At 43.4% G+C, this 22,069-nt stretch overlaps 1 protein-coding gene across 1 annotated transcript in view; it reads right to left on the minus strand.

The window, feature by feature from the left end:
* The window catches only part of ZNF451 (zinc finger protein 451), a 347,114-nt gene that overhangs the window by 73,934 nt on the left and 251,111 nt on the right, over positions 1-22,069 (minus strand). The window contains 1 exon segment of the mRNA XM_029595684.1: positions 19,222-19,408. Within this exon segment, the coding sequence (XP_029451544.1) occupies positions 19,222-19,408 (187 nt within the window).

A 22,069-nucleotide genomic window follows, 5' to 3' on the forward strand; every position in this document is an offset into this window, starting at 1 on the left:
CGATGTTGACATAATTAATGAAATAAGGTCTACCGCCTCAGCTAAGTTTCCCTTGATGGCAAACCACTGAGAAGAACTATTCCTATACAGCTAGTAAAAAATTCCACTTAAATGAACAGCCCAAAAATATGCCCATAAGTCTGGGAATGCCATACCCCACCATTCCTTAAGTCTGCACAGTGCATGCAACCTTACCCTCACAAGTTTTCCCTCCCATAAAAATTCTAATAGCATACTGTTTACTGCCACAAAAAAACTTTTCAGAAGAAAACAGGGTAAATGCTAGAACAGGTAAAACAAACGAGAGTGATTCACTGCTCTCTTGATTATCAAATGTTGGTACCTAATCAAACCAAATCAAACTACCTCAACACCTTTCCAAGTCGAGTAACTGAACTGAACTTTTCAACCTTTTTACTTAGGTATACACTGCTCCTAGCTTATTTCTAGCTTCTGGCTACTTTTTTTTTTTAAATACAAACACTCAGTTCTGCTTACTAGTTGCCTTACAGACTTTTAAAAATAAACACACTAACTACTGCTTACTAGCTGCCTTACTGACTGACCATTTAAAAAAATACAGTCTAACTTGTTTATTCGCTGCCTTACTGACTATTAAAAGCACAGACACACAAACACACTAAATAATATTCCCAAATTATTAACTTTGCCCCAATATGTTTGAAAAAGACAATGTCCCAGCAAAAACTTACTGCTTCCTTTCAGCCACCAGCAAGGTGATCCTCTCTTCTCAGTGCTCCCACTGGAATGTTTTAATATTAAGGTGGGGATGTAGTAGAGATGGATCCCTCGGGACCCAAATCCTCAAATATTTAAATTGGTTGGTGGCCCAGCTCAAAGGGAATTCTCTCTGCTAGGAAGTCCCAAATAGCCGTAGCCTCAAATTTGGTAAAATTAATTCTTAAACCTGCGAACTCTCCAAAAATTCTAAATAATCTAAGATGTGATAAAGACAGATGTGGGTTACCCAAAAACAGTTGCATGTTATCTGCAAACAGGCGTATAGAAAATTCAGATGACTCCTACTTGAAACCTCTAATTATTAGAGATGTCTTAATTTTAAATGCAAAAGGCTCCACTGTCACTAAGTACAATAAAGGGGAAAGGGGACAATCCTGCCTAGTGCCACAGTATAAAGGAAAGGGTTGCGAAAGCGTACCATTTACCCTAAGTTTAGCCTATGGTGCAGCATACAATAATTGAATCCAATTTAGAAAGGACCCCATAATTCCAAATTGTCCCAGTACTCAAAACATATAGTGCCATTGCACTTTATAAAACGCTTTTTCAACATCAAGGCTCACTACCATTCCATCTCGATTTTCAGGACATGCACCATATATATGCTGTCGAATATTACAGACTCCATATCGTCCTTTGACAAAGCCAGTCTGATCTTTAACAATTAGGAAAGATAAGACTACACGTATCGCTTTGCCAAAATGGATGCCAAAATCTTTATACCAACATTAATTAAAGAGATTGATCTATAAGAGCCAGGAGAAACAGACTCCTTCCCAGGTTTAAAAATATAGTAATAAGAGAATGATTAGCACGAAAGGAAAAATCCCCCCTTTCCAAGCAAGAAACATACATATCCAATAAAGGTTTGGAAACAGAGGAGATATTTAAAAATTCTGAGCCTAGCCCATCCAATCCCAGAGAATTAGCTAATTTCAAAGACTTGATAGTGTCTTGTTTCCAGAAGAGTAAGAGAGTCAATTCAATCTCTGGAGTTGTTCAGTAGACAGAGTTGGCAAAGAAAGGCCCTCAAAAAAGGCTATTCATGCCTTTTCTGAACTAGGACAAGCCAAATATAAATTCTTGTAAAACTCCAATAGGGTATCTATTAGCTGTGTAGTGGATATGACAATGTTGCCATTTGCATTCCTTAGGGCACACATAAATTGATTAGATTGAGCACCATGTAACATGCTAACAGCTTGCTAGGTTTATTCCCATGCCTGAATAATTTACTTCAAAACCAATATTATTTCCAAATAGCTCTCTGATGCAATATAAGAACATAAGAACATAAGAAATTGCCATGCTGGGTCAGACCAAGGGTCCAACAAGCTCAGCATCCTGTTTCCAACACAGGCCAAACCAGGCCACAAGAACCTGGCAATTACCCAAACACTAAGAAGATCCCATGCTACTGATGCAATTAATAGCAGCGGCTATTCCCTAAGTAAACTTGATTAATAGCCGTTAATGGACTTCTCCTCCAAGAACATATCCAAACCTTTTTTGAACCCAGCTACAATAACTGCACTAACCACATCCTCTGGCAACAAATTCCAGAGCTTTATTGTGCATTGAGTGAAAAAGAATTTTCTCTGATCAGTCTCAAATGTGGTATATATCTGGTTTAATGTTCACCAGACATCCACCAATTGAGACTTTATCCCCAAATTATAAGAGTCTATATGTGCTGCCTTAAGTGTGGTAAGCTCCTTTGTCAAGCATAACATTTCAGCATCAGAGGCTTTACAACTTCTTGCTTCATAGGCAATGATTTCTCCCCTCATTATTGCCTTGCCAACTTCCCATAAGAGACCCGGAGAAATATTAGGTTTAGATATCAAAAATAATCCAATCGGGAGTAACAAATATGAACATCTGAGAAGAACAAAAAAATCTCGCTCCCAGGGTGTAACATTTGCCAGATATCTAGGAGATGTAATTCCCATACCAGGAAAGGAATCCCAATCGTATGTGGAAATTGCCTAATCAGATAGGAGGCTTGGTATCAATAAGATGATCAGCAACAATATTGAAATTCCCCCCAGCAAGATCATATGCTCAGGAAATTGACAACATCAAAGCCAACCCAGTAAAGAAAGAATGGTTATAAACATTAGGAACTTTTATATTACACAGTACCAACTTCTTGTGAAAAAGAGGCCCACTAACCAAAATGAACCTTCTTTCTGGATCCACAATTTGCTGTTCCATCTGAAAGGAAATATCTTTATGAATAAAAAGGGCTAATCCCCTCTATTATCTATTAAAAAATGAAAAATAAACTTGTCTCACCCATTGTAATTTAAGCTTATGTTCAAAAGCAGTCAAATGAGCCTCCTGCAAAAATATCAATGTGTGCTTTAGCCTTATAGAAAAAAAGTTAATAACTTTTTCCTCTTAATGGGGGAATGTATGCCATCAACATGAAAGAGGTAAAAACGTAGTATCACCCTTTAGAGAGAGAAAAAAAATTTGCAAAAAATAAAATACAATATCTTAATTTGCCCAGTCATCTCCCAGCATAGATGTTCCAGCAAACACTGATGGATCCAAGGAGGAAACGCCCCACCTACAACAGCATTCAAGATACCAGCAACAAATGTCATTGTAAGATTTTATAAAAAAGTATACACACCCAATTCATGCCACAAACTCAGACACAAGACAGACAAACAAACAAACAAACAAAAAGAGAAAGCCCATAGCTCCAAGGTACCACATCTTCATTATCAACATCTGCAGTGAAGATACGCCCTAGAGCAGTATTGTCCAACCTTTTGGTTTGGGAGGCCACATGAACAATTGTTGAACAGCTCACGGGCTGGACTAACAATATCGCTATTATTAAAAACACCAAATTACAACTTGAGAAAGTTTTTAGACCAGTCTAGTCCAACAGTCTACTCTAAAATTTAGATTCTAAAAAGTTAACCAAAGTCTTTCATGTCATAAGGACGCATCTTCATAACCTAATCACATTCAGTGGGAAATCTGACACTGCTTTTGTTTACACAAGTAGTCTATGTCAGCTCCAACTGTAGAGCTTGCAATGCACAATGATGCTGTTAAAAGTTCATCTGTAAGCAGAGACCGTGACTTTGTTTTTGCGTTTTTCATTCTTGAAAACAACTGTTTGCAGCAGTAGGTGCTACCAAACAAAGCAATGAACTTCTTGGCATCTTGTGACAGATCGGGGAACATGTGCGGTGAAACATAAGAACAGTAGAATCTCAGAAGATTATGTTCAGTAAAAGCTCTCTTCAAGTCATTGTCATTCTTAATGTCAATGAGTTCCATCTGGTATTTATCAGAACAGTCTTTCGGATCAATATGAAATGGATTACTTACTAGCTTCATGATGTCAGTATGTTTTCTGAAATCCTCAAACCTTTGTTTGAAGTCATCAATCAGTATGACAACTAATTCTGAGTACTTCTCATGTTGCACTGTGTCCGTAGGTCTCGTGGAAAGGACTGTCAAGTGTACAACATTCTTTAGAATCAACTGTGAATGAATAAGCTCCAATTTCTCAATGAATATAACGACATGTTCGTACAATTTATGCGCCAGCTGATTTTTTCCTTGAAGTTTCACATTCAAGTCTGCCATATAATTGGTAATATCAACCAGAAACGCCAAGTCACTCACCCATGAATTATCACCTAGGAAACTTATATCCTTCCCTTTGTTGGCCATGAATGTCTTTATTTCATCACATAAACTCCAGAATCTGGATAGCGTACCTGACCTGCTGAGCCATTGAACTTGGCTGAAGTAAATCACATCATTATGATCTGAGCCCACTTCCTCCAGAAAAGATTTAAACTCCCTGTGATTCAGACCTCTGGATCGTATGAAGTTGACACTTGATACCTTTTTTCCATCACATTCTTCATTTCCAGTTTGATGGCGCACAAGTTTTCCTGGTGAATGATGCAGTGGTGTATGACGACTTCCTGTGGCACTGATTTCTCCAACAAGGTCGCAAATCTGTTCCGCTTCCTGCCATGGCTGGCGCTCCATCTGTTATGCCAATCAGCTTGTTCTCACACAGATTGAACTTCTCCATTACTGCTTGACTTCATCAAAGATCTCCTTCCTTGTGGTCGTGTCCTTCATAGGACAGATATCAAGCAGTTCCTCGATGACAGAAAATGTTTCTGTAACTTCTCTTACAAATATTGCCAGTTGAGCTGTGTCACTTATGTCTGTGCTCTCATCAACTGCTAAGCTGTAAAACTCGCAAGCATCAAGTCTCTTGATCAAAGTCTCTTGAATGTTTGTCGCTAGGTCATCAACTCTTCTAGCAACAGTCTGATGAGAAAGGTTGACATTTTTCACCACAGACTTATCTGGGCAAACCACATCCGTAAACAGTTCCAAGCATTCCTTAACCAAATTCCCATCTGCAAACGTTTTTCCTCTCTTGGCTATGGTTTCTTCTATTAAAATGTTGTCCTTTGTTGCTGCTTTGGAACTCTGATTGGCTACTTAAAGACTGTTGGCCGACGATATTTTGTTTCAACAAGTTGATGCAATCAGTTCATGGTAGACCAACGAGGCTATCAAATTTACTTGCATGCTTTGTAGTGAAATGGCGCTTTATGTTGTACTCCTTTTGAACAGCAATTGTTTTTTTGGCAAATCAAGCACAAAACTTTACCTACATGTTCCACCACGAAAGAATCATCCATCCACAAACTTTTGAATACGCAGTTTTCAACATCAGCTTTGTTTTTACTCATCCTACTTCCACTCGCAGATGCCACCAATTTTGCTGTCAATATTTATAACGGGTGTCTATAAAAGCTGGAATGGATCAAAACAGACTCTCTCCCTCTGCCCCCCTTCTCAGGCAACTTCTCTGTGCCCCTCCTTATGCAACTCCTCTAGTTTCTCCTGTCTCTCTCACTGCCCCCCTCCCTCTAGCTTCTCTCTCTCTCTCCTTCCTCCATAAAGCAGCTTGTGTGTGTGCACGCCTCTCCCTCCTCAGGTTTCTTCTCTCTCTCTCCTCCAGCTTTTTTTCCCTTTTGCAGCAGTTTCTCTGTCTCTCTCACTGTTCATCTGATCTTGTGGCATCTGATTCTCTCAAGCAGTTTCTGCTCTCTCTCTGTCCCCCTCCTTATGTAGCTGCTGCATGTGTGTCTCTCTCTCCTCAGGTAGCTTCTCTCTGTGTACCCCTCCCTCCAGCTTCTCTTTCCCTTTTGCAGCAGTTTCTCTCTCTCTCTCACTATTCACCTGATCATGCACTTTATTTTTTCTGAATCCCTCCTCAAGCAGCTTCTGCTCTCTCTATGTTCTCCACCTTATGCTGCTGCTTCTTGTGTGTGGTGTGTGTGTCCTCCTCAGGTCCAACACATCCCTCCCCCTCAGGATCAGCACATCTACAGCTCTCCCACACATCTCCCCCTCAGGTCCAGCACATCTACAGCTTGCTCACACATACACACTGTCCTCTCCCTTTGTACTTCCCACCCTCAGATCCCCGATTCTACCACCTCACCTCCTGCCTACTAGGTCCCAAGTCGATCGACACCGGCAGCACGGCAGCAAAGGCGATTAAAGGTTTCCTTCGCCTTCCTCTGCCAGCGTCGGGGCCTTTTCTACTACACAGCATTCTGCTCACGTGACAACAGGAAGTTGCATCAGAGGGGCGGAACACAGTGTAGCAGAAAGGCCCTGGTGCTGGGGGAGGAAGGCAAAGGAAACCTTTAATTGCCTTTGCCAGAGTTCAACCCAGGTCCTGGCGGGTGGGAGGTGAGGGGGTAGTGTGGGACATGGGAGGATGAGATGTTGCCTGAGTGGTCCGTCCCCCCCTGCTGCAGCACGTGACTCAGAATGCACGGGCTTGTTTTTCTGGAAACTTTTTTTTTTTTTTTTTTAAATCAGAGGGTCCCCCCCCATCAAAAGGCAGCTACAACCCCAAATGTGAATTCTGCGATCCCATTTGGGGTCGCAACCCACCATTAGGGAACTGCTACTTTAACGGCTGCTAGATATGGAAGGGAATTTTCCCTCGCACCCAAACCTCTTCCCAATAGTCCCTGCACCCTCTCTCGCACCCTATCCGCGGACTGGATAGAAAGGCTTGGTGGGCTACATTCTGGTCCGAGGCCATACATTGGACAACCCTGCCCTAGAGGGTCTACCATAGTATAAGAATAGAAAAAGAAATAAAACTGACCAGCATTCCTGTTATTGGTTAATGAGTATATATAAAAGGGGAAAAATTTAAATAAACAAGAAATAGGAGTACAGTTATGTAACCCCCCCCAACCAAAATTCAACCTTCTGGACTCAGTATATTTTGACATAGGCAGATGATCAAACGAGTGAACAGATACAGTACACAGCCAAAGCTAAAGTACCAACAATATCAGTGTCACTCATGCAAAACATCAAACACACTGCGCTCCATTCAATGTAGGAAAAATTGCAAAAAATCAGAGTGCGTCATTGGCCTCACAGTCCAGAGCAATGTCCAAAAGAAAGAAAAATATACAAGAGTTTCAAATAAAAAAAAATAATCCTAGTATCTACTATACTAGCTATACCAACTCCAAAAAAGACATCCAAAAAGAAAAAACATAAAAATAAAAATATAGGCCGAATATGCATTGTTCAGAAAAAAAATCAATAAAATCTAAAGCATAATCCAAGTAGAGATTTACTTGAATGGAAGGCCCATCATTAAAATTAAGGTCAAGCAGCCATATTTCCAGCATGATGCAGAAGTCTAAACTAAGAGCTTACAGCCCCCATAGAGAATACGTTCAAAAAGAAAAACACCAGCAAAGGCAGAGTGCCCGATATATTACTTGAAACGAACAGTTATTTCTCAAAAAGTAATAGAGAAATCTGTCAAGAAAACGGTAGTGCAACCGAAACAGCTGGCAAACTCGACATCACAAGTACTTACCGGATAGCAAACATACTATAGATTCTTGCTGAGTAAAATCATAAAGAGTCCAAGTAACGCTGTGCTTGTTCTTTAGTGTGAAGCACAATATTTTTGCCATCCGCAAACACCCAAATTTCACATCTTTACGATATAAGGCCGTGCAGATGGGTGTCATTTTGTGACATTCTTCCTAGACTTTCGCTGAGAAATCACCAAAGAGTACAACTTCACTCCATCTCATTCCAAAGAATTATTGCGCTTTCTGTAGGCTTTCATGATTTTAACCTAATCAACGTAGTTCAAAATATGTAAAATGACAGGCCTGGGCCTCGAATCCTCCTCTCTGCACACCCCTATGTTCTACCACAACATGCTCCGTTTCAAGGGAGAGCCCCAAGGCCTCAGGTAGCCATATTTGAAAGCACTGTAGAAGATCCTGTTCTTTCATAGTTTCTGAGAGTCCGATACTGTGAATATTATTCTTTCATGCTCGATTTTCTTGATCTTCAGTTCCTTCTTGTAAAGCCATATTCTCCTTTTTAAAATCAGCCAGCTGCGTAGTTAGGTGATCTGCTACGTCATGAGCTGTTATTCAGTTATCAAACCGCTCCTATTCCATTATGATTTTAGATCTGTCCTCCAAGCCATTCTGTTTTCCAAAATCGACTACTGTAATTCCATCTTACAAGGACTCCCGGCCTCTACTGTAAAACCCCTCCAGTTACTCCAAAATGCAACGGCAAGAATTTTGACAAATACCAATCGGAGAGCGCATATCTCTCCCATTCTAAAAGATCTTCACTGGCTTCCAGTACACTTCAGGATTCTTCATAAATCACTTACAATTATCCACAAATATATTCACCATCAGACCCCCCCCTTGATCTGCTACACCCCCTCAAACTGCACTCGACGGCTAGACCTTTAAGGGATGCCTACAAGGGATCCTTACATGTACCTCCTATTAAAGTTGTACAACACTCAAACATCAGAGACCGGACATTCTCCATCACAGGTCCCTCCATCTGGAACGCCATGCCTCCGGACCTCAGGCAGGAATCTTGTCTACTAACTTTTAAAAAGAAACTAAAGACATGGCTGTTCTGCCGAGCCTTCCCCGCCACTAGTCCAACAGCCTGACTTAGTATTGTTCCAGCAATCATGTAAATAAACAAGCGCTAAATCATGCATATAAATTATTCTAAGGACGGCTCCTTGCCTCCCTCATATACTCCCGTGTATTTTATACTCTATCTTCATTCCCCTTCTTACTTCCTACTCCAAGTTAACACATCCTTGTTATAATGTAACTTTATACTCCTTCAAACTGTCTCCTGTTATTGGTTGGTTATAGTTACTGCTTGTTCGATGTAAACCGAGTTGATTTGATTTGTATCAAGAAAGTCGGTATATAAAAGCCTTTAATAAATAATAAATAAATAAATAAATAATCTTTATAGCTTGACCACTCATTCTGTCACTTCCATTGCCGACTGTAGTTTATTTAATCGATCGGACAAGGCAGCAGTAACATTTTTAGATAGATCTCGAACAATATCTTTCAAGTCTGCCAGCGATTGTTCCGGGGCAGTCACCATCTTTATTTCAGCTTGTACTGTTTTTTTGGCTTCTTTCCCTTTATCCTTATTAGTACAGGAGGCTTGTGTCAACATTTCAAAGTTTCCGGAGTATAATACAGCTACTTATGCTGAAGCTGTAATATAAATCACCCCATTCAAGTCAAGAAAAAACACAATAGATGCAGGAAAGAGGCAGACCCTCCGTGATTGCCTTCACTCAGTTAGATGGCATAACCAGAAGTGAAAAAAAAAATTTTTAAGACCCTTATCTGAGGAATGGGTACATCATGTGACCCCCTGCACTGTATGTTTGAGATCTTCCCACATATTTTCAATAACATTCAGGTCTAGGGATTGTGAAGGGCATTCCAAAATCTTCATCTTCCTTTCCTGTAAGGACTTTGTGTTACTGTACGAGTAATCTTTGGGCTTGCCAGAGTACAATGTAGTCTGAACTCCTGTTTTTTTTCCACGGAATCAGCTTTATTTACAATATAACAGACAGGCAGGCAGAAAAGTTCTGCTTGTCTCAGCAGTGCTAAATCAAAAGGTTACAGCAATAGGTCAGTCTTTTAGTAGGAACTGCTTTCTCCTCGCCCCCAGGGCCTGTCCACTCTTCCCTGTGTCTAAGCCTTTATTTTTTTCCCCAGGAGAAACGCCCTGCAACCAGGATTCCCTTGTGGGCTGTCTTAAGGTAGTCTATACTCACTTACAAAAAAACAATACAAAAATAATTTATACTAAACAAATATACACAGAACACCTCTCATTCACACCACAATCGCACTTTAAGAGTGTCCTTTATACAACTGGACTAAAACAGCTTTCTTGTATATCAATATCACTGGAGTCACACAAAAAATGAATTAAATCATTAAAGATATCAATGTGCAGCTTACAATATTACACATTGATATCTTTAATGATTTAATTCATTTTTTGTATGATTCCAGTGATATTGTTATACAAGAAAGTTGTTTTAGTCAGCTGTGTAAAGGACTCTTAAGGTGTGAATGTGGTGTGAATAAGTGGTGTTCTGTGTATATTTGTTTTGGATAAATAAAGTATTTTTGTATTGTTTTTTTGTGAGTATAGACTCTCATTCAATTCATTGATGATTTGTTCATTATTTGAGAGTCATGTGTAATTTCACCCATATTAGTTTACCTGTCTTTAAGGGAGACAAGGCTAAATGCCTGGTCCCGGTCTTTTAGGGAGTCATAATATACACTCCTTTACAGACTTCATGATTCATTTAGAGGTATATTTTGGATCATTGTCTTGCTGAAATATTCAACTTCTTTTCAGCTTCAGTTTCTTCACTGATCGTGGGACATTAGTTTCAAGGATATGTCAATATTCAGTTGAATCCATTCTTCATTTTCCCACACAATATTTCCTGTGCTACAGGCTGCCATACAAACAAAGCATAATAGATCTACCCCCCATGCTTAATGGTTGGTAAAGCATTCTTTTCTTCAAATGCTTCACCCTTTTTCTTTCTTCAAAGTACCTTGCGTGGTTGTGTCTGAACAGTTCAATTTTAGTTTCATCAGTTCAAAGCAATATTTTCCAAAAATATTCAGGCTTATCAAGGTTTTGTTTTGCATAATTTATAATTTATATAATTTATAATGAAGGTGTAGAAAACGCTCTGACAACTCTCCCATGCAGATCACTATTGTGTAAGCAATGCTGTACTGTGGACAACTACTCCAGTGCCAGCTAAAGTTTTCAGGAGGTCATTTGCAGGAATCTGTGGTTTCTGTTTTGCCAATCTGACCACTTTTCAGCAATTCTATCAGATTTTTCTTGGTCTTCCAGATCCTGCCCTGCTCTAAACATGTAACTTCCATTTCTCAATGTTTTTGACAGTTGAAATTGCTAGCTGGAATTATTTCGAGAACTTGTTATAGGCTTCCCCTCCTTTGTAAGAGTGAAATGTATTCATTTTCAAATGCTCAGGCAGCTGCTTAGTGGAGCCCATGGTTGTTGAAAATAGACAGAACAATCACAATCAGAGTATTTGTTAAACTGAGGAACTGAAGGTCTAAAGAAGTCAATCAACATTTTGGGCCTTATTAACTTTTTGAAAAAAAATAATGAACTGAAAAGATGTTCAAATATTTGCATATGCCATATTCACTCTTTTAAAATTATTTTCAATCCATTACAATCAGAAAATAAATAGTAATTTTGCATTAAACATTGTAGAAAGATGTGTAACTTGGTGCCATGTAGAGGTTGTGTCAAAGGAAAATTGGTTCTTACCTGATAATTTTCGTTCCTGTAGTACCATGGATCAGTCCAAACTTCTGGGTTTTGCCTCCCCTCCAGCAGATGGAGACAGAGAAATTTTGATGGACTCTGCCATAAATACCAGGATGCCACCTACAGTCCGACAGTATTGCTCAGTCACAAAGCAGAATGGTACGAAACCAAACTAACTATATACAGTAACCTAACAACTTAAACTGGTTCACTAATCCCCAAGTGGGAACAGAACCCATGAGACACGATAAACAAAAATCTGCCGATTAAAACTAAGAACAGCTGAATGAGCGGACTCTCGATTACCTGCGCGCTCCAAATGGGCGGGACTCTGGACTGATCCGTGGTACTACAGGAATGAAAATTATCAGGTAAGAGTCAATTTTCCTTTCCCTGTACGTACTCGGATCAATCCAGACTCTTGGGATGTACCAGAGATCTCTTACCTGGGCTAGGATCCGGAGAGACCCGCTCTCAGCACACCTGCTCCAAATCCTCCCGCACCTGGGTCCTGGACATCCAGGTGGTAGTGTCTGGTGAACATATGTAACGATTTCCAGGTAATCGCTCGACAAAATCTCCTGTGGCGAAATATGGTGACATTCCGCCCACGATGCAGCCTGAGCCAGAGTAGAATGCGCTCGAAGCCCTTGAGGCAAGGACCTGTTTTTCAGAAAGTAAGCCGAATTGATAGCCTTCTTCAACCGTTGGGCGATAGTGGTCTTGGATGCCAAATTACCTCGTTTAGGACCACCCCAGAGCACAAAGATGATCCGACACCCGAAAACCATTGGTAACCTCAAGATAACGCAGCACCGCTCTAGGGACATCCAGTTTCCGTAAATCTCGAGCAAGAGGATCAGAAAGGTCCAAATCTGAAAATGAAGGAAGCTCCACCGATTGATTCAAATGAAAGGAGGAGACTACCTTCAGAAGGAAGGAAGGAACTATCCGCAAGGATATCCCCAAATCCGAAATCCTCAGGAATGGCTCTCTGCACGACACAGCCTGAAGTTCAGAAACTCGCTGAGCAGAGGAGATTGCCACCAAGAACACCACTTTCAACGTGAGATCCTTCAATGTTTCTCTCTTCAACTGTTCAAACGGTGCAGAACACAAGGCCGAAAGCACTAAATTTAGATTCCAAGATGGGCAAGGATGGCACATCGGAGGCCTAGATGCTTTGCTCCATGAAGGAAACGACACACATCCGGGTGCGTTGCTAATGGGACTCCCTGAACGGCACTGCGTAAACAACCAAGTGCTGCGACCTGTACCCTCAAGGAACTACACGACAGTCCCTTCGCCAAACCAGCTTAAAGAAAGCCCAAAATGTCTGGCACGGACGCTCGAGTAGGCAGAATCCCCCTGTCTACACATCACATCTCAAACACCTTCCATACACGAACATAAGACAGGGACGTGGAAGACTTACGCGATTGCAACAACGTAGAGACTACCGCATCTGAATAACCTTTGCTCTTCAACCGCTGCCTCTCAAAAGCTATGCCGCTAGACAAAAGTGATCGACCTGGTCGAAACATACAGGTCCTTGATGGTTCTTGGGAGATCCGGGAACCACAGAGGACCTTGCACCGTGAGATTGACTAGATCCACAAACCATGGGCGCCGTGGCCACTCGGGAGCCACTAGGATCACTTCGGACAGGTGAAGCTCTATTCTCTGGAGCATCTTTCCGATTAGGGGCCGAGGTGGGAAGACATACAGTAACACATTTGTCGGCCATGGAAGCGCCAGAGTGTCTACACCTTCTGCCCCCGGTTCCCTGTGGCGAGCAAAGAAGCACGGGGCCTTGGAGTTCCGGAATGTTGCCATTAGATCCATGCAGGGTTTGCCCCATCTGTCACAAAGGAGTTGAAAGGCTTCCCCGGCCAGCTCTCACTCACCGGGATCGAGACGATGTCGGCTGAGAAAGTCCGCATGAACGTTGTTGACCCCTGCAATGTGGGATGCTGCAATATTGACCAGGTATTGCTCCGCCCAGCTGATCAGCAGTCGAGCTTCCAACGAAACCGGCTGACTCTTGGTTCCGCCCTGGCAATTGATGTAGACCACCGTGGTCGCATTGTCAGAAAGAACCGGACTGATTTCCCCTTGACAAGTGGGAGAAAGGCCCGCAACGCCAGGCGAACTGCCCTGGTTTCCAGGCGGTTGATGGACCATTGGGACTCCTCCTGGGACCACTGCCCCTGCACCGACTGTTCCAGACAAACCGCTCCCCATCCGGAGAGGCTGGTGTCCGTAGTCATGACCATCCATTCCGGGACAATCAAAGGAACCCCCCCCCTGCTCAGGTTGTCTGAAAGCAGCCACCAGTCCAAACTGGCTCGTGCTGTGTCCGGTAAAGGTAACCGCAGGTGGAATTGCTCTGAAACCGGACTCCAACGAGAAAGCAAAGCTGATTGCAAGGGCCGCTTGTGGGCGAAGGCCCAAGGATCAAGCTCCAGGGTCGAGGCCATAGACCCCAGAACCTGCAAGTAATCCCAGACCGTTGGCGGACTTTTCGACAAAAATGTTCTCACCTGTCCCTGCAATTTGACAATGCGGTCCGACGTGAGAAAAACTCTGCCTATATGAGTGTCGAACAAAACTCCCAAAAATTCCAGGGACTGGGAGGGAACCAGGTGGCTCTAGGATAGGTTGACAACCCACCCGAGGGCATGCAGTAGCTGAAGTACCCTGTTGATCGCCTCCTGGCAAAGGACTTCTGACTTCGCCCGAATCAGCCAATCGTCCAGATATGGATGCACCAATAATCCTTCCCTGCACAGTTGTGCAGCTACTACCACCATGATCTTTGTAAACATTCTGGGAGCGGTGGCCAGACCAAAAGGCAAAGCCTGAAATTGTTAATGTTGCCCCAGAACGGAGAACCACAGAAACGTCTGGTGATCGGCCCTGATCCCGATGTGCAGATACGCCTCTGTCAGATCCAGGGATGCTAGAAATTCCCCCTTGCCGCATGGAAGCAATCACCGATTGTAATGTCTCCATGCGAAAACGGGGAATCTGGAGACATCTATTGACCATCTTTAAATTGATAATGGGCCGGAAGGATCCCTCCTTTTTGGGAACCATAAAGTAAATGGAGTAGCGACCTTGCTGCAGTTCCGCTGGAGGAACGGGAATAATTGCCCCGAGATCTAGAGGGCACTGAAGAGTCTCCCTGACCGCCCTGCGCTTGGTGGCATACCCGCAGGGAGAGACTAGAAACTGATTGTGGGGCCACTGTGCAAAATCTAAAGCATAACCGTTTCTTATCACTGAAAGGACCCATTCCTGACGTGAGCCTGACCCATTCCTCGTAAAATAGAGACAGCCTGCCTCTGACCACCGGCACCGAGGAGCGGGCCAGCCACCCATCATTGTGAAGGCATGCCCCCCAGAGCGGTCTGGGTATTACCGGGTCTACCAAAACGCCGCCCTCGAAAGGACTGAGACCAAGACTGCTGATGGTTAGAGTTTTGGTGAAAGGATGAAGCAGGCGGCCGGGATGTCCGAGGTTTTTGGACCCCACGGAACTGAGATCTGGATCCAAAGGACCCTCTAGACTTCAGTCTGTCCTCAGGCAAACGGTGTACCTTATTCTCACCGAGGAACTGAATCAGGTCCTCCAGCTCCTTGCCAAAAAGCAGTTTGCCCTTACAGGGCAGAGATCCCAACTGAGACTTGGAGGAAATGTCTGCCGCCCAGTTTCGCAACCATAGCAGACGACGAGCCGACAGTGGAAACCATGGACCTGGCTGAAGTGCGGAGTAAGTCATGGAAAGCATCAACACTATAGGCAATGACTGACTCCAGACGCCCCGCCTGGAGGGCTTCTTCCTCCGACAATGCCTCGTTGGCTAGTAACTGCTGAACCCAGCGAAGACCTGCCCGCAAGGCAAAATTGCTACATATAGCCACGCGGACCCCCAAGTGCTGAGACTTCGAAAATTTTCTTGAGCTGAATTTCCAGCTTTCGATCCTGCAAGTCCTTAAGGACCGTTGCCCCCGTAACCGGAATGGTGGTCCTTTTCGTGACCGCCGAAACTGCTGAATCCACTTTGGGAAGTCTGAGAAGGTCCAAGGCCGCCTCCGATAGAGGATACCGCTTATCCATAGCTTTGGCTACCTTCAGCCCTAAATCGAGGCATCCCACTCTCGAAAGAGTAAATCAGACGCTGAAAAATGAAAAGGAAAGGAGGAAGGCAGCCCCCTTAAACCCAACACAATAGGATCCGTGGTCCCCAGCCGAGACTCTGCGTGAGGGGTCTCAATCCCCAGTTCTTGTAATATGACTGGGATGAGAGGGCCCAACTCATCTCGACGAAAAAGCCTAACGACTTTAGGATCGTCATCCATTCCATGAGCTCCGCGCAGACCCCCTAGCGCGGGGTCCGCCTCACCCTTCAAAGTCCCTCAGAGGTTGGGAAGGTAACTGCGGATCCTCCTGATCCTCAGACTCCGAGGAAGTAGACGAGACCTCCTGAGGGGCCTCGAACCGCAGAGGTCTCTGCCCCTGTGGGCGCCCCGTCTCCTCCACCTGCTTTGCCTTCTTGTGCGGTCTGGGCGTAGGTTCCGAAGATTCCGTGGCCTCTCTTCCCCTCTTTTTGGCTGACCGTCTGGCTTTAAAAGCTTTGTGCATCAGGAGCACAAAGTCAGAATTAAATGACGAATCAGAGGAAGAATCCTCAGCCTAACCTGCTGGGACCTCCCCTGGGGGGATAAATGCGGCGGGGGATTCCCTTCCCCCACCGCTGCAAATGCTGCTGCGCTCGCCGACGCGAGCAAAGCCAAGATGGCGCCCATTCCCACGCTCAGCGGAAATGGGCCAAACTTCGGGGCCGGTAGGGTCCCAAACACGCCGGAGATAGTCTGGACCCACATGACGACCCTTGGTAGGGTCGCGGAGGCTCCCTCTCCTCCGGAGAGGCAAGAGGTACAGAGGCAGTCAGAAGAAATCCGAGTGCGCGCGGCACTGCACGTCTTACACACAGCCCTCCGTGGCATGACTGGAAATCCAACCCCCAACTTTCCTGCAGCACCACCGGAAAAAAACGGCACGCCGAAATAGCGCAAAGGAAGCCCGAGGAGAACAGATGGAAAGGAGAGCCCACAAGTGACCACAAGACCAAAAAAAAACTTTTTTTTTTTTTTTTTTTTACACTTGCCGCAGAACCTTCGGGTCCCAATCCTACTGGGGAGAGTGAGCCGGGCTCCCCGGTATCACCCCCAGTATAGTGAGTGGCTGGAAATAGGGTCCTCAACCCTGTACATCAGTGGCCTCGAAAACCAGAGGGGATGGTCCCCTCAGGACCTGACAACTCTCTGGGAGGTGGAAGACTGTCTCCTGCTCTGAATTTTTTTTTTTTTTTAAACACTGAAATTTAAATACGCCAAAAAAAAAAAAAAAAAAGAACTATGCTAGCACTAAATCTAATGCCAACCCTAAATCACTTCACAGACTGCAGGTTTTGCATCCGCCATCTGCTGGAGACAGAGTAATACTGACGGACTATAGGTGGCATCCTGGTATTTATGGCAGAGTCCATGAAAATTTCTGTCTCCATCTGCTGGAGGGGAGGCAAAACCCAGGAGTCTGGACTGATCCGGGTACGTACAGGGAACGTCTGTTCAGTAAAAGATTCATTGAAACATATAATTTGACCAGAGCTGCCTAAACTTTTGTATACAACTATAACCTGAAGAGATTCACCTTGTTTACTATCCTCTCTCTAGTAACACTTTAGCTGTCCTGAGATCTCAAAACATTTAGAAAGCGTTTAAAAACCTGGCTTTTTAAACAAGACTATCACAAAGAGAATGGAAAATAGAGAATAGAGAATAGAAAATAGAAGGGAGCAGGAGGTAGAACACCCGCGCACAACACTTAACTCGATATGTGCGCTTTTATTATTTTATCACACTGTTAAAATAAGAAATAGTTAACTTATAAACTAAACCTGTAATCTAGAATGAAACCTGTACGAAAGGACATGATTTATCACTTCAACAAATAATATTGATCACAAAATTATGTTACTGAATCCTTATGGCACCTATGTAGAATGTATATTCCAATACATTAACCAACCTTAATTTATGAGCCTTCCTGTAAACCGTTGTGATGGTATTTAACTTAACTACAGTATAAAAAAGATTTTAAATAAATAAACATTCTCTGTTTCTCTGAACTTTTCCAGATATTCTTCCCTGTGCTCCACTTTGAGGTTTTATACCTTTTGACTGCAAATCTTTTTGGCCTTACTTTTTTAGTCACTTGTTTTGAAAGCTATACTAATCTCGTCTTCTTAGTTTTATTTACTTTCATAACAAAGATTTGTTGCCCTTACTACAGCTAATTTTTGTTTAGCCCTCTATTCTATTTCATAATGAATTTTCCACTTTATCAAAGATTCAAGGTAGTCCTTGAAGCTTTGGTAAGGTGGAAAATTACCAAAGTGGAATTTTACCATAGTTGTTACCCTTGAAGTCCAGGACTCTGGACTTGAAGGTGCTCCCTTTCTGTCTTTGCTTATAAATGAATACACACCATCTAATGATCACTTGAGCTTAAGTGACCAGCTACCAGGTCATTAGAAACATTTGTTCATTTGTAAGTACCAGCCCCAGAATCACCTCCTAACTAGTTGGTTCTGTCACCACTGACCTGAAGCATGCTCACTGAATGGAATCCAGGATCTCTACTTCTGACACTATAGGTGGGATGTCCCAGTCAACACCTGGCAGATTAAAATTTCCTCCTTCATGCAGAATTATACATGTCTCACTAGCCTATGCTATTATACATGTCTTTTGCCTATGCTTGAGCTCTATAGATCAAGCTGGTGTAGACAAAGTGTTATTTCCCATTTCCAAGATAATCCATAGTATCATCTTATTTTCTCATTATTCCCTGCATTTTAATTGCTTTAATATATTACTTAAATGTCTCCTTCTCCCCTTTTTCTGCCTATTCTGACCTTCCTGTATAGATGATAGGCCAGTAATACTGTTTCCTAGTCATGAGACTCATTGAAACACGAATCTAACAGCAACTGCCTCTGCCATTAAAATTTGGCAAGTCAGGAATTTTATTACATAAACTCTGCACATTTGTATTTATAGTCTTCCCGTTATTTCTCCATTCTTTTGTAGAACCTCATACCACCCCCCCATATGTTATCTCTTTTTACATGTAGTCTCATGAGGTGCACACTTTTGTGTGTTTCCTCATAACAGTTCAATTCAATTAGCTTCCAACTGCCACTCGCCTCATCTAGATTAAATTCCTGTTGATGTATAAGAATTGTTCACCTAGGATTATAGTAAATGCCATCAGATAAAGACCCAAATAGTTCATCCAGTCTGCTCAGGAAGTTGCTTGGGTGGTAACTTGTGCTCTGTGCAGGTTCACCCTCAACCTGTGCCTTCTGTTAAGGGAAGTAACTGCCAATCTGTGCAGGTTAGCCCATTCAGAAATGGTTCCCTTCAAAGGCAACTGTAGGCCATCTATACAGTACAATCTTTTATTCCTCTGTGTATTAAGATCCCCAAGTTCATTTTTTTTAAACACTAAAGACATACCCATGAACCAGAGAGACCACATTTACTAGGGTAGAGATTTATTTGCTGCACACAGCGCTGCCATTTCTCTTCTGTTTTCTGAATTCTGCCCACTGTCTCACACCTGCATACCTTTGGTTGTATCTGCTATGCTGTTCAGTAACGCACACATCATCTCTTCTTCAATGTTATGAGGGTTTAAGATATGCGCTGGCCGCTGCGTTTTCTTAAATTGACTCTCCAGCTCCAAAAAGCCCTTGTCTCCCGAAAGGATGGTGAAAGGAATTTGTTTCGGCAGCTGCTCATCCATGCGACCTGCCTACACAAGAAAAAACCAAAAGTATATTAGAAAAGGGAAAACTAGTAAAATTTCAACCCTAAATAATGTACTTAAAATAGTCAAACATGTATCAAATATAGGGTTGTATACTAGAACAACTTTCAGTCGATTTAAATTTCCTGAACAGAGAATATATGGGCACAATGCTGCTTTCAAGGGTTGATTCACCCCTCATCTTTTTGATTGTTATAGGGCAAACATCTCTGGATATTCAGTTTAGCCAAATAACAACTGGCTATTCATGAAATATGGGGGTGATTAAAAAATATTCAGCACAATTTAAACAAAAAAACAAAGCAAACAGAATTTGTAGCATGGAGAAGGCATTACTTAGTGCCTTGAGCTCTGCTTCCAGACGAGCTCATAAAAGATTAATCATTCACACACACATGCCATTTTTATTCAAAATTGCCTCCTAAAATTTTCAAACCTCAGTCCTAAATATAGGACTGCAGCTGTGCACCTCTCATTTTAGTTTATGAAAGCTGTTTTCTTTTCATGGGGAAAATTGGAAACCTAGCTGAAATGAGCCATAGTACATTAGATTATTGCATATGATGAGAAGGAAAGGGGAAACAATTTATTTTATCCAAAACTTACTTGTGTTTCTCTTACGGCAAGACAGACTTTTTAAATGTTCATTAAACACAAACACATCGTACAAGCTAATAAAACAAATGACACATGCCATGTAGCCCTTGCTTTGGGGTTTTAGCTGAAATGTGCAGGGGGGGGGTCACACTCAGTAGTGGGTCTAAATCCTCATACAATCTAAGACTACCAGCCCCAGGGTGGAGAAGGGGAAGCTGAACCTCCAGGCCCCAAGGCACAAGAGTGGAAAACTCTTCTCTAGGTGTGTTTACTAAGATGTAGGTGTAGATTAAAATAGCTAGACACACTGGCTGGGTGCTTACAGAAGGGCTTTCAATTTAATCATTTGGCACTATACTCATTTAGTTCTTGTGATATCCATTTCCATAAATACATTCCAACACTATTCCTCTTCTTCTCTATGCCTGTATCCCTCAGACTGGGTCCTGAGATGGGCTTACCCTCCAGGGCCTGGAAGGTGGGCAGAGGGGTCCTAGCCATAGGGTAACCCTTTCCCCAATAGTACTTGAGATCCAGGGGCATAATAGTCCACTTCCAACTTACACATTCCTCTTATTCTCTTAGGGTGGAGATTCTGCTGGGGGTCTACAGATACTCCTCAGCTCTTATTCCATATTTTCCTCTCCAACTGGCCAGCAAAGAGGTAGGGCAAAAAATCTTCCTCCCAAAACCAGGGAAAAACAAAAATCTCTCACAAAAATACCTCCCAAAAAGGAATCTTCCTGTTGTGAGTCATCACTGAGCCACCAGCCACAGCTTGTGAGATGGTCCTAGAGGGTCTTCTCTAGGGATGTGAATCGTTTTAGGACGATTAAAATTATCGTCCGATAATTTTAATATCGTCTTAAACCGTTATGGAACACAATACAATACAGATTCTAACGATTTATCGTTATAAATCGTTAGAATCGTGAGCCGGCACACTAAAACCCCCTAAAACCCACCCCCGACCCTTTAAATTAAATCCCCCACCCTCCCGAACCCCCCCCAAATAACTTAAATAACCTGCGGGTCCAGCGGCGGTCCGGAACGGCAGCGGTCCGGAACGGGCTCCTGCTCCTGCATCTTGTCGTCTTCGGCCGGCGCCATTTTCCAAAATGGCGCCGAAAAATGGCGGCGGCCATAGACGAAAAAGATTGGACGGCAGGAGGTCCTTCCGGACCCCCGCTGGACTTTTGGCAAGTCTCGTGGGGGTCAGGAGGCCCCCCACAAGCTGGCCAAAAGTTCCTGGAGGTCCAGCGGGGGTCAGGGAGCGATTTCCCGCCGCGAATCGTTTTCGTACGGAAAATGGCGCCGGCAGGAGATCGACTGCAGGAGGTCGTTCAGCGAGGCGCCGGAACCCTCGCTGAACGACCTCCTGCAGTCGATCTCCTGCCGGCGCCATTTTCCGTACGAAAACGATTCGCGGCGGGAAATCGCTCCCTGACCCCCGCTGGACCTCCAGGAACTTTTGGCCAGCTTGTGGGGGGCCTCCTGACCCCCACGAGACTTGCCAAAAGTCCAGCGGGGGTCCGGAAGGACCTCCTGCCGTCCAATCTTTTTCGTCTATGGCCGCCGCCATTTTTCGGCGCCATTTTGGAAAATGGCGCCGGCCGAAGACGACAAGATGCAGGAGCAGGAGCCCGTTCCGGACCGCTGCCGTTCCGGACCGCCGCTGGACCCGCAGGTTATTTAAGTTATTTGGGGGTGGGGGATTTAATTTAAAGGGTCGGGGGTGGGTTTTAGGGGGTTTTAATGTGCCGGTTTTTCGATTTTTCGATTTTTTAACGATTTTCACGATTTTTCACGATATTTTACCCCCCCAAACGGCAACAATACGATTCCCTCCCCCTCCCAGCCGAAATCGATCGTTAAGACGATCGAGGACACGATTCACATCCCTAGTCTTCTCTACTCCTAGCCCTGCCAGGGAAAGGCTCTCCCAAAAGTTCTCTCTCAGCCAGGAACTAGGTATCTCATAGGTAACTCCAACAGTCTAAAAAATCACTGGGAGAAAGCTCAAAGCTGGAGACAATCCAACTAGACAGA

Source organism: Rhinatrema bivittatum, chromosome 3 (assembly GCF_901001135.1).
Source record: "Rhinatrema bivittatum chromosome 3, aRhiBiv1.1, whole genome shotgun sequence".
Lineage (NCBI taxonomy): Eukaryota > Metazoa > Chordata > Amphibia > Gymnophiona > Rhinatrematidae > Rhinatrema > Rhinatrema bivittatum.